This window comes from Galeopterus variegatus, unplaced genomic scaffold (assembly GCF_000696425.1).
Source record: "Galeopterus variegatus unplaced genomic scaffold, G_variegatus-3.0.2 Scaffold7953, whole genome shotgun sequence".
In the NCBI taxonomy this organism is placed as follows: Eukaryota; Metazoa; Chordata; class Mammalia; order Dermoptera; family Cynocephalidae; genus Galeopterus; species Galeopterus variegatus.
This window is the reverse complement of record NW_007734064.1, coordinates 18,863-31,742: the sequence shown is the minus strand read 5'-3', so window position 1 is coordinate 31,742 and position 12,880 is coordinate 18,863. Positions and strand designations below refer to the sequence as shown.

General features: G+C 38.8%; 1 protein-coding gene across 1 annotated transcript in view; it reads left to right on the top strand.

Moving 5' to 3' along the window:
- CEP70 (centrosomal protein 70kDa) overlaps positions 1-12,880 on the top strand; it is a 38,846-nt gene that overhangs the window by 15,776 nt on the left and 10,190 nt on the right. The window contains 2 exon segments of the mRNA XM_008592467.1: positions 9,246-9,351; positions 12,122-12,292. Of these exon segments, the coding sequence (XP_008590689.1) occupies positions 9,246-9,351; positions 12,122-12,292 (277 nt within the window).

Here is a 12,880-nt window from a genome sequence, read left to right as displayed (position 1 = left end):
GAAAAATAAAAAAACCCAAGTAATATTTTAACAACAATAAAAAATGAGTAAAAGATTTGAGTAAGGAATTACACAGAAGAAGAAATCCAAATGGCCAATAAACACCTCATTATTAGTCATGAAATATTTTAAGAATTTTAATAAGCATATTTGCGACAAGTAACATGATATCCTCTGTTGTTTATTATTAAGTACCTTTATAGTTTTATTCAATAAATTGAATGCATTCACATGATTTGTTTTCTACAGGCCCACACAGCATGAATTAATACTTTATAAACAACAGGTGAAGAAACTGGAAAAAGCCCTTAAGAAAAGCATCAAGTATGTAATTATATTTTACCAAAGTTACAGCTTTTATTAGGGTTTTTTATTTTACTATTTATTTTTTTACCTGTCAGCTTATCTTTTTTTTTTTTTTTTCCTTTTTGTCTTTTTTCGTGTCCGGCAACGGATCGCAACCCTCAGTGTCGCGCCCGTACCGGACCGGGACTGGCAACGGGATCGCAACCCTCGGTGTTGCACCCACACCTCGCTCAGCCAGTGAGCGGGAACCGGTCTGTATGTGGGATCCGAACCCTCAGCGGGAGCGCCACTGGCTCCCAAGCGGCGCACTGTAGCAATGCGCCACCGGGCCGGCCCTACCTGTCAGCTTATCTCATGCTACCTCATAGGAGGCTTGGCTTGGAACTACCAGAGTGATGGAGGAAATGACATTAAAAAGGGGTATTTCTGGTTCCACAGTTTAAAAGCAGTTTTCACTGTGTTGGATTTGGCTACATATTCATCTTAAATGAAAACAAGAAAAACATAGTGGCTTGATGTAATAAAGAACAAAGATTTTAAATAGAAAATTGTCTTTGGAAGTAATGGAGGAATTACAAGAGAATAAATGAGGCTGGCCGGTTAGCTCAGTTGGTTAGAGCACAGCCTTATAACCCCAAGATAAAGGGTTTGGATCCCTGTACTGGCCAGCCACCAAAAAGAGAAAGAAAGAAAAAAAAAGAACCAGTGAAATTAGAGGTGACAAGTCCCCAATTTTTGTTGGTGATAGACATAATCTAAAAATTTTGAAGCGAGCTACATCATGCTCCAAAACTAAAAGTACCAGAAGGAATGCAGTGAGCCATTCATACCCACTACTTTTATCCTTACCGGCTTTGAAAAGCACATGCTCAAAGGTGTTTCAAAAAGTTGATCTCAAATAGTGATGATGTTTTCTGAAGATTATGTATACTCTCTGATTCAAGGGTATGGGACTTGAGAAAGTAGTCTGGGGAGCATTGGGAGGAAGTATTTTGAAAATTCTATGAGTTAATACGTGCATTAACTATATTAAGTCAGCTGTATTAGCATATATTGATTCAATTTTCAGTGACAGCTGTGTGGAAGGTTTGGAATGGATACATTTATTATTTATTTTATATTTTAAATAGGGTGTCTTTAAATAGAAACGCATTTTTAAAAGGTTATATATTGATCAGTTAAGGAAAATGTGACCAGAGGCTTGTAGGAACCTGACCCTCTGTTTCCTTTAGGAGCATTGTTTTAGTATTGACTTGTTTGATATTCATGGTGACTGTATAGAACATAAGTATCATGAATAATGAGAACTGACTATATGTATTTTTTGTTTTTCATTTGGGCTCTGGTCTTTAGAGTGAGTTATCATTATTGTCCTTTAAAATTATGATTCAGAAGCAGTCCCTGCTATATTTTTCTGCTGAATTTTGAAGAAACACTTTTAGTAATTTAAAAAATCTTTTTTTTTTTTTTTTGAGTTTAGAACTTTTGGAGTATCTCGATGTGGAATCAGAGATTTGGGAATGTTAGATTACTTGCCCATGTCTTACAGGTAGTATGTGGAAAAACTTGAATAGAAATCAGATTCTTACCCAGTCATTCTGATTAAAAAACTCACATACTTAACCACCACACTAATAATTAGAACCAAACAAAATACCCAATGAAAAAAATTTTTTCAAGATAAAACTTTTTAAATTGTTATTTTCTGTAGTACCACGGGTAGAATTTTTTCAAAGTACTGCTGATGTTTGAGAAATAATTAGAAATAAAATCTTCTGTCAACCCAGTTAAGCCTCTCCACAGATGCAGAAAAAAATGAAACAGTTTTATTATTGAATAAACATTTAACCAGACTGTGATATACATTAGAGGCAATCTGCTAAAGAGATTGCAAAGATAGAAAGAAGACTCACCCTTTTATGTAGCTAGGCAGATACCATCCATTACATACATGTTAATTGTCTTTATCCAGAGAAAAAAATAAAGCTTCTATTGTCTTTATGACAAGCAAGTGGTTACAGGTTGGGGTCAAGAGCCTAGACTAAACTGTAGCAGAGACAGGGAGTCAGGGAGACAGGGCCTCATCTTCCTTGATGTTCACATTTCGAAGAAGTGGTTCCAAGATCTCCCAAGAAAGACGTTCCTGGGATGCAGAACTGGCAAGGGTCTTATTTAGCGCTTAAAAAGATTTATATACATCTTGAAGAGATAGAGAAAGGATTTACAGTTACAAGTTTTCCAAAGGAAATGCTACAAGGAAAAGAAAGAGGGGAAAATCTCTTTCCCTTTTGGAACCAGAGAAAATATGTTTTTTTTTTGCTGTTTTTTTTTTTTTTCAAGATTTGAAGTTACCCTTTAACTAACCTTTGATATCAAATGAGGCTATTAAGAATTGAACATGGGAGAACATGGACTCTTCTTACTTGAGTTAATATTGCAAACAGGTTGATTATAAAATTAAGTTGCTTAAGAAATGATCATATAGGTCTACTGTTGCAAGACCACCAAAGGTATTACACTAATTCCATTTAATTTTTCAATAGTATTTCTATTTTGCTAGGGGAAAATAAAATAAGAATGTAGCCACCCTAGGGTTGAGCTGATAGGCAGCAGGCAAGTGGTCAGTTAGGCCAATGAACCAAACTGAAATTAACAATCAAGCCTTTTTTTTTTGTCTTTTTCATGACCGGTAAGGGGATCGCAACCCTTGGTGTGGTGTCGCCCACACCGCGCTCAGCCAGTGAGCACACCGGCCATTCCTATATAGGATCCCAACCCGCGGTGGGAGCGCCGCTGCGCTCCCAGCGCCACACTCTCCTGAGTGCACCACGGGGTCGGCCCAACAATCAAGCCTTTGTTCACTTACTGTGATAGTATAAACAAGAGGGGAAAAAGAAAAGGGCTGGCTTCCCATGTTCCATTTTTCCCTATGGAATGGTGCCAAGCAAGGGTTAGTCTTACATGCACCCAGATGGAGGAATCATTTCACTGCTATTTAATGGGCCTGGGGGAAGGGCTAGGAATGGAAAAGTAGAGTCAGAGTGGAGAAAAGTATTTTAGTTAAGGCCTGTCACCAATAGGGAGATCTTGGCAGAGTCACCTGAAAAATGCCTCTGTTGAGGCCGCCCAGTAAAGAGGATCCAAATGGTGGTGCCTGGGCTAGGAATGCAGAAATGTATGTGAGCATGGCTGGCTTGGGATGGGGGTTGTTAGTCCTTGACAGCATCTCCCTTCAGTGATTGCAATGCACAGATTGTGCACCACGTCTGGTGTGGGGAGGGCAGCCTCCCCTGTGAGGTCTGACAGACAAAACCTTTGTAATTGCCTATGTCTGTGCCTGAATAATAACACATAGTATTTTGGCCTAGAGCTGGACTCTTTCACCTAGATGAGCAGTTGCCTTCAGAGTTTGGCACTGGTGCTAGGTTGAAGTGAACTATTCTTTTTTTCATCACTAACCATCTTAACATACTAGGAATGTGGGGAAAAGGACTCAGGGAACAATATAACTTTTAGAGGCTCACTTTGATGCACCTATGTGTTTGCATCGGTATGGCTCATTAGCATGATTTTAAAAAACAAAATCAGCAGTCACTTTCAACTTGTTCCTCATCCCCTACCTGGATCTCTCCACCATGAGCTTGTGGAAAGGTTCCAACAGAACACAGTTAAAGGCTATAAAGTTTCTCTACATAGAAACTTACCTTGTGGAGATAGCTATACAAAGCAGGAGATAACAGCATATTTTAAGTTGGAGGTACAGTTTTCTCAGTTTCGCAGAGTCTACAAAGAAACACAGCTGCTGCCACTACCTACATAGAATGAGTCTGCTAAGCATGTAAAATACCCTTTAGTCACTCTTAGGGGATTTTTATATTCTTTAGTCCCTGCCTGACTGCTCTGTAGAATACAAACCAACTCTAGCATGTTTCTAAGTACAGCCTAGTGTCCTACAACACAGATTTCTAAAACACCAATTAAGCCATATGCAAATATAAAAATGAGGGAATAATTAGCAGTATAATATAAAGTTGTACTGTTCACATGCGGCTTATAGGGAAGGGAGAGATCACCTCCACCCTGTTCCCTTAGCTCTTATGTTAGCACTTTGGCTGAATCTAGAAACCAAATTGACACAACACTGGTTAACAAGAGAAGGCATACAGATTTTATTCGTTTTACATGTGCATGGGGATCTTCACAAGAGAGTAAATTCTGAAGAAGTGGCCAAATCAAGATGCTTTTATACTTGTTAGACAAAGAATGATAAATTTGTGAAGAAATGATAAAACAGGCGCTATGGCTAGGGGCATTAAGTTCTAGGGGAGCCACTAGGAGATATATGGGGGGTATAAAACTAGTGGAATTTATTTGTTCAGGCCCATTGCAACCCTGATTCCCAGTCTCTGGCGATATGGGCTATTTTCTTGCGCTGGTGTGGGGAGGGCACCTTTCCCAGAGAATCTGTATGACTTGCCGCAGGCAGGAAAAGACAGGTCAGCTAGCCCTTTCTGCAGTTTGCTGCAGTTTCTCCAACACTTTCAGCTCAAAATAATCAGTATACCATTCTGGCATACTTTGAGATGGCACATCTTTCACTCCAGGTTTTTCTAGACACAAAGGGCTAGAATAGCAGTAGCAGTATTATAGACTTCAGGAAAGGGAAAGGTTTTGCTAATGCAAAGGCAAGTGCCCTTTCAGCTGTTTTGATCAACTATACCCTGGGCTCCCTGACTCCAGCATTAGACAGACTCTAGGCTAGAGGCAAGTTGCACTTCTTCCCTTGCCCATTTTAACCTCAACTTCTTTGGCCAAGGGCTCAATTCCTCAACTTCACAACTTCAGTCTTCATTGCTTTGTAGTTCGAACTTTTTATTTTTCTTTTCTCCTTTTTTTTTTTTTTTTTTTTTAGCTGGCTGGTAAGGGATCTGAACACATGACCTTGGTGTTACCAACCAGCCCTATCTGTACATTTTTAATATCCCCTGAGACAACCTGCAGACATGCTTGAACTATCTATTTGAGCTGTCTAATTTACATCCTGAGGTATCAATTATTGTTTGTTAGTTCTCTCCTTCTAAAGCTGTATCAGTTTTAAGTAATCTGGTTTCTAACACTACTTTTCTCCTGAGCCTGTTATTTTTACTTGTGTGATTTTGTAGGATGTAAAGTTTTTCAGGGGTATTAATATTATGGCAGATACTTACTGTAAGGCTGACTAGGTGAACCAAAGGTCAGTTTCCCATGAGCCCCCCCAGCTTTCACTAATCCTTATCTTCTATAAACTTAGAAAAAAAATGGAATTAAATGAGTTAATATATGTACTAAGTACTTTTACTTATTTTTTTATTTTTTTATTTTTCCTTTTTTTGTCTCTTTTTTTTCGTGTCTGGCAACGGATCGCAACCCTCAGTGTCACGCCCGTACCGGACCGGGACCGGCAACGGGATCGCAACCCTCGGTGCTGCGCCCGCTCCTCGTTCAGCCAGTGAGCGGGAACTGGTCTGTATGTGGGATCCGAACCCTCGGCGGGAGCGCCACCGCGCTCCCAAGCGGCGCACTGTAGCAGTGCGCCACCGGGCAGGCCCTAAGTACTTTTACTTAGAAGAATTCCTGCATAGAGAAGGCTCTCAGTTAATATTAGTTATCATCATCAGGCTCCCAATAAATTTTAGTTTTTGTTGTTATTAAAATGAAAGTATTTCTTTATTGATCTAGTTAATGAAATCACATTTTAGGGCCGGCCCGGTGGCGCACTGGAGAGTGCGCCACTTGGGAGCGCAGTGGCGCTCCCGCCGAGGGTTCGGATCCCATGTGGAGACCGGTTCCTGCTCACTGGCTGAGCGCGGTGCAGGTGCAACACTGAGGGTTGCGATCCCGTTGCCGGTCCCTGGTACGGGCGCGACGCCGAGGGTTGCGATCCCGTTGCCGGTCCCTGGTACGGGCGCGACGCCGAGGGTTGCGATCCCGTTACCAGTCAGTAAAAAAGACAAAAAAGAAAAAAAAATCACATTTTATTTCCCAGACTGTAATTAGTAGACACAATTATATATTTAGGTTACTGCACTGACAACTAAAATGTTGTGTTCGACACCGAGGGTTGCGATCCCGTTACCAGTCAGTAAAAAAGACAAAAAAGAAAAAAAAAATCACATTTTATTTCCCAGACTGTAATTAGTAGACACAATTATATATTTAGGTTACTGCACTGACAACTAAAATGTTGTGTTATACATAGGGTAATATTTATTAATCTGATTTGCAAACAGTTCGTTGATAAGTTGAACATTTTCACCCAAATGAAAGGTTAACATTTAAGTTCAGATATATCAGTTTATTTCCTTTAGAGGCTGTGTTAGCTTTTCTGTGTCCTTTTGTATTCTAGATAATATGCTCAGGGCACTCTTTAGGCAGAACTGTGAAGTATATGAATATGGTAAATAGAAAGTCAAGTGAAAAATAGATTGTGAGGCCTTTGTGTCCAGTAGAGGAAGAGGTTGGCCATTTACCTAAAGCTAATTCTATTTATTAATTTGATTTGGGCATATATTCACCAGAGAGCAGATAATAGCAGTTGAGTGAAGATCAAGAGCTATACATGTGACTGGAGTAGGTAATTGTAGGGGAGTAGTAAGATCATGTTAGAAAGGAGTCAGGAGGTATATTGGGTCACGACTAACAGCATGGAGAAATTTGAACGCTAGGCTAGGGAGATTTGATTTCGTTCACAAAGCAGCATGAAGTCATTGATTGGTTTTTGGCAGGTAAATGACTTAGAATTTTACTATTCTATTTTATGAACAGCAGGTCAGAGCTCATTAATAAGCTATGGAATCAATTTAATGGGTTGGGATCTCAGAAGGAAACTGATGGCATACAGTAGTCCCCCTTATCCACAGGCGTGCAGTAGATGTCTGAAACCACATATACTGAACCCCATACATATTATGTTTTTTTGTATATGTACATACCTATGATAAAGTTTAATGTACAGATTAGGCACAGTAAGAGATTAGCAATAACCAGTAATAAAATGTAACAGTTATAACCATATGTCAGCATCATTATTCTTGAGCTTTAAGGCTATTATTAAGTAAAATGAAGGGTATTTGAACAGAAGCCCGATAGTTGATCTGATAACTGAGACAACTACTAAGTGACTGATGGGCAGGTAGCGTGTGCAGTGTGAATATGCTGGACAAAGGGATAATTTACGTCCCGAGTGGGATGGAGCAGGATGGTGTACAATTTATAAAACTTACAAATTGTTTCTTTTTGGAACTTTCCATTTAATATTTTTGGACCATGGTTGACTGCAGGTAACTGAACCTGCGGAAAGCAAAACTGCAGATAAAGGGAGACTACTGTCCTCAAATTGAAGAAGATTAATTCGAAGCGGGTTTAATAAGAGACTACTAAAAAAAAAATGAGGCTGCTATTTTCAAAGGTGTGTGGAGGGAGGAGAAGGAATGCCTACTATAGCCTGTCTTTGGAAATATTTGGAGAAGAGCAAAGGTTTGCTTCTAGGTGGATAGACTCATACATAGTTAGGTTTCTGGGCAAACAGACTTTTCTTTCCCCAGAGTTCTAGCAGCCACCTGGGACTGTGGTCTCTTGGCTCTCCATGCTCTCTTGACTGACCCAGGCATCACTGTTGGCCCAGTAGAGTATGAAGAGGGGGGCCAAAGCATCTAGCTACAGTACCTAAAGTAATTGTCCTGCCTATGCTTCTTGTTCCTTTTACCTATAACCTTAGGCTTGGAGCACCTAGGAATGAATGTTGTTTTACACTTTGCTGTAGTTCTTTCCTATGCTGTTTTTTTTTTTTTGTGGGTGTTGGGTGTTGGTTGGAACTTTATTCTTCAAAGGGGGAGGGACAACGGGATTGTACTGGCCACCACTGCTGTCACTCATCACACTGAGTTCACTTCCCTCCAGAGTTTGGGTAAATTTAGGTTAGAACTGCAGGTATACAGTCCTCTAGTGTCATAGAAAAGCTATTCACCAACTCCAGAAGCGTGTAGTCTTAATGTACAGTGATGAGAAACTGTTATTTTATATATTTTCATCAAAAACTTGATTGAAAACAACAACAAAAGACCGGAAATTTATTCTTTAGTTTGATCTCCTCTGTTTTCAGGGGTTCCTTCTAATTTGTCATCTTTTGAGAGAAACTTCTTGTTTTCTAGTGACAATATGACTTAAATTTTAAAAACTGTATATATGTATGTGTGTGTATATGTATATATATGTATAAGCATGTGCATGCATACGTATATGAGTAAAATGATGTAAGGTTGTTGAGACCCTCACCCATCCAATGCCAAAGTATGGACACAGAGACACGAGGTACAGTGAAGTGAGACTTTAATAATGGTCTTGCAAGATCGGGTGTCTGAGCAGGCACCCCAAAACGGGCTACAGCAAGCAACTTGTTCTCTAGTACGCAAGTCTCTCCCCCAAATTTCTCATTAGCTGAGTACTACGGGATGCACAATCTTCCTGGATGACGCCTAAGATTTATTACCCCCTTGTAAGGAATTTCTTTGTCTGAGGGCTCAGGACAAGCCCAGGAAAGAAAAAGGCCCACTGAAGCCCGGTAAAGGGAGAAACACCAGGAAATGAAGAAAACAAAAGGGGCTAGTAACTAATTAGCATTTCAAGCAGAGCTCTGTCTGTTCAGTGACTCTCTGGGAATTCTGGGAATGGGCTGAACCAGTCAGACAACTTTTGGGCTGGGCCAGTTAGACATCTGTTTGAGTCAGTTAAATGCCTCTCTGAGCCAGTTAAACATCCTCAGGTCATTTCTGAAAATGAATCACTTAGATTATTTTTTTATAAGAAGGCAGGTGGATCATTGGCTTAGTTTATCATCTTAATCCTATGTCTAGGAAAGCATTTTTTATCATCTTGATTTTTTTTTTTTTTAACCCCTTTAGATTACAGGACCTTATCAGTCATAAAAAGGCTGAGGACACAGAGAAAAAAGATGAGCCCAGCAAATATAACCAGCAACAGGCCCTAATTGACCAGAGATACTTTCAGGTATTGAACAGCTGACAAAAATGATATGTTTGTAATGAACCTGGGTTTCATTTGCAGTATAATAAATAATCACTTGGTAAGGAATACTTATATACAGTATTCATGTGTACTATTCTGTCTGTCTTACCATGACGTACTTCTTTGGCTCATTTGTAGGTAGCTCAACTTAGAATTTGTCTTACCTTGGGCCGACCCCGTGACTCACTTGGGAGAGTGCGGCGCTTCTGCCACGGGTTCGGATCCTATATAGGGATGGCCGGTGTGCTCACTGGCTAGCGCGGTGCGAACGACACCAAGCCAAGGGTTGCGATCCCCTTACAGGTCACAAAAAAAGGACCAAAAAAAAAAAAGAATTTGTCTTACCTCTTAAAAGAGACTCTGGCCTAGTTCAAAGCAGGGTGGTAAAGAGCTGTTAAGATTTTTAAAAGATTTTTTAATCCTTTCCCCTACTCCTCCCCCTTAACCCATTTCCATTTTTAATTTTTTGTTGTTGCTGCTATCATTATATATTAGTAAATCTATTTTCTTAGGGTCCTTGTAAGGTTTTGTTTTTGCTTAGATATTTAGTACATTTGAAATCTAATTTTCTATGTGGTGTGATGTTGGGAATCTAACCTTATTGGTTTTATAGACCATTTATTGAATAGATGAGCATTTAAGCCTGGTAATTTACTGACTGCACTGGGTCCACACTCATATTTTATTGGGCCCACATAGGGTTTTTAAAATTTTAATTACAATATTTAAAAAGTTAAGAGATTTTATTTTTTAATCCTTATTTCTAGCTTTTAAAAAGCCAGAGCAGAATTATGCCTTTCTCCTGTCAATATGGGCATGTGCTCTTCAGTTAGCCACATTTATGTATATATATGAACTATATATATATATATGAACTATATGTATATATAGATAGATATATGAACTATATATATATATATGAACTATATGTATATATAGATAGATATATGAACTATATATATATATATAGGAATTATATATATATATAGGAGGAATTATGTATACACATACACATCCTATTGGTTTTGTTTCTCTGGAGAACCCTAACACAGTATTTATACACACACACTCTTTTAATTTTTCTGTATGTTTGAAAATTTTCATAATGAAAAGTTGGGAGAAAGTCCATTCAAATTTCAATCCCTTATCTAATTCAAAGCTTTTATCTTCTGCCTACTCTGTCTCATGCCTGACCTGTACTTCTGCAGACAAGCAGTATGGTAAGGGAGTGTGATCTGTTTATTCTCTTTACTCCACCTTCTCTCCTAGTCCTCTGGTACATTTGGTTTCTTGAAATCAGGGCTCTGAACTGGCATGACATTCCTCCCAGTGCATTCTGTGGGTCAAAGCAAGGGGTCAGGATCAGTCCAGATTCAAGGGGTAGAAAATAGATGCCCCTTCTTGATGGGAGAACCTGCAGTGTGATACTGCAGAGGCACAAGTATGTAAAGAAGATAAATAATTGCAACCACTTTGCAAATAATTTACTACAAAATATGGACACATACTGCTAGACATAGATGTAATCTTACTTAGTTCACTGCTCCTATCATATGGAGATTGTCCTATGAAGCTTGGGTAGTACTAGATCCCTGATCTCTTTCAGAAGTTTCTTTTCGGAAGTTGCCCTTCTTAACCTTTGTTATGAGACAGGAGGAAAAGGAAGACTGTGTTCCCGCTCATTAATAATTTAGTGGAGGGAATTAATTATTTTTTCCATTAAAATAGTATTTACAGATGAGTTTAAATATAATAGAAGTGAGATAATGAAATATACACTCCTTAATTAAAACAACAAAAACTGCTTATGAATAAACATCAGAAGTCAAATTCTCAGAAGACCTGTTATTGTAGCTTTCTATGGGGAGAAAAGAAAAATGACAGAGCATTTTCTATTCATTAGTTCTATACATTTCTTTAAAAGATACTCTTCTTGTTGAATCTCTAACATTTTCTTGGACAGGCTGGTCACTATCTATGATCACTATGATCACCTCTTACCAAGACCTGCATGATGTGTTCAGGACTTCTCTTTAAAATGTGTGGGACTGGGCCAGCCCGGTGGCGCACTGCTACAGTGCGCCGCTTGGGAAGCGCGGCGGCGCTCCCGCCGAGGGTTTGGATCCCACATACAGACCGGCCGCTCACTGGCTGAGCGAGGAGCGGGGGCAACACCGAGGGTTGCGATCCCGTTGCCAGTCCCGGTCCGGTACGGGCGCGACACTGAGGGTTGCGATCCGTTGCCGGTCACGAAAAAAGACAAAAAAAATAAAAAAATAAAAAAATAAAATAAAATAAAATGTGTGGGACTTTACTGTTCATTGTCCTCACTTTGAACTTCAACGGAAGCTATGAAACAACAGGAAAAGCCCCTTTTAACATCTTGTTTCGCTTAAATATGAGGAGACAGAAATAGGACAATGTGGAGTCTATAGTTAAGGATGTCTGGGTGTTTATTTTCTATGTGGGTTATAATATGTCATAACTATTTCCAAGTCTAATTAGTTTTTAAATCCGTTTTAGTTTTTCTGCAGTTTTTGGTTCTTGTTAGAGCTTATGTTTAACCATGTTAGTGAAACTGCTGTATTAACAAAAGACTACAAGTGTCAGTCTCGTTAAAGATCGTCTTAATACCTAAAATTATTAACTCTGAAAATGATGTTACATTGACATATAAAGCACCCCTTTAACATATATCAGTTTGTAGGATTAGAATAAACATTGTGACTAAAAGTTGTTTTTTTTTTTAAAGGTGTTGTGTAGCATTAATTCAATTATTCACAACCCAAGAGCTCCAGTAATAATTTATAAACGGAGCAAAGGAGGAGCCCAAAATTTTAAGAAAGATTTTGTTCAAGATTGTGGATTTGAGCATCTTGTTCCTATAATAGAAATGTGGGCAGATCAATTGACATCCCTAAAGGTAAAGAGTTGAATATTCTTTATATGCTTTGCAAATCTATTGTACTCTATGGGCTTTATTAATAGGACTTGGCTTAGTTTTGTTTTAACTGTAAAGCCGTAATAGCTTAGCGTATCTAAAACTGTACTCTTGCTGCAGACATAACTATTTGGGGTACTATCTATTTGATGTTGTCATTACTGTAAGCTTCGCCTCCTTTAAAGTTCTACGAAACAAATTTTTTAGGCCTATTGCCTCACTGAAAATCTATAGTGGATCCATTTTGCACTTGTAGGCCCTTCCCTGTTTTGCCTTCATCTCCCCCACTGTTAGTATCTCTATGCTACAGATTTTCCTGGCATATTCCTCTTCAGAAGTAATGTCTTATCCTTAATTTTTTTTTAACTGGGGATATTTTCTCTCTCTTCATATTTTAAATTATTTTTCTTCTCTCAGAACTGAGCTTATCTCCATGTCTGTCTATTCTCCAGAGCAGGTCATAGTCAACTAGCAGCCAACCTTACTGTTAACTCTTCTATCTATTCATGGAAGATTAAAAGTTATTCACTTTATAGAGTTATTGTGTATTCTTTATTGCATAACTTTAGG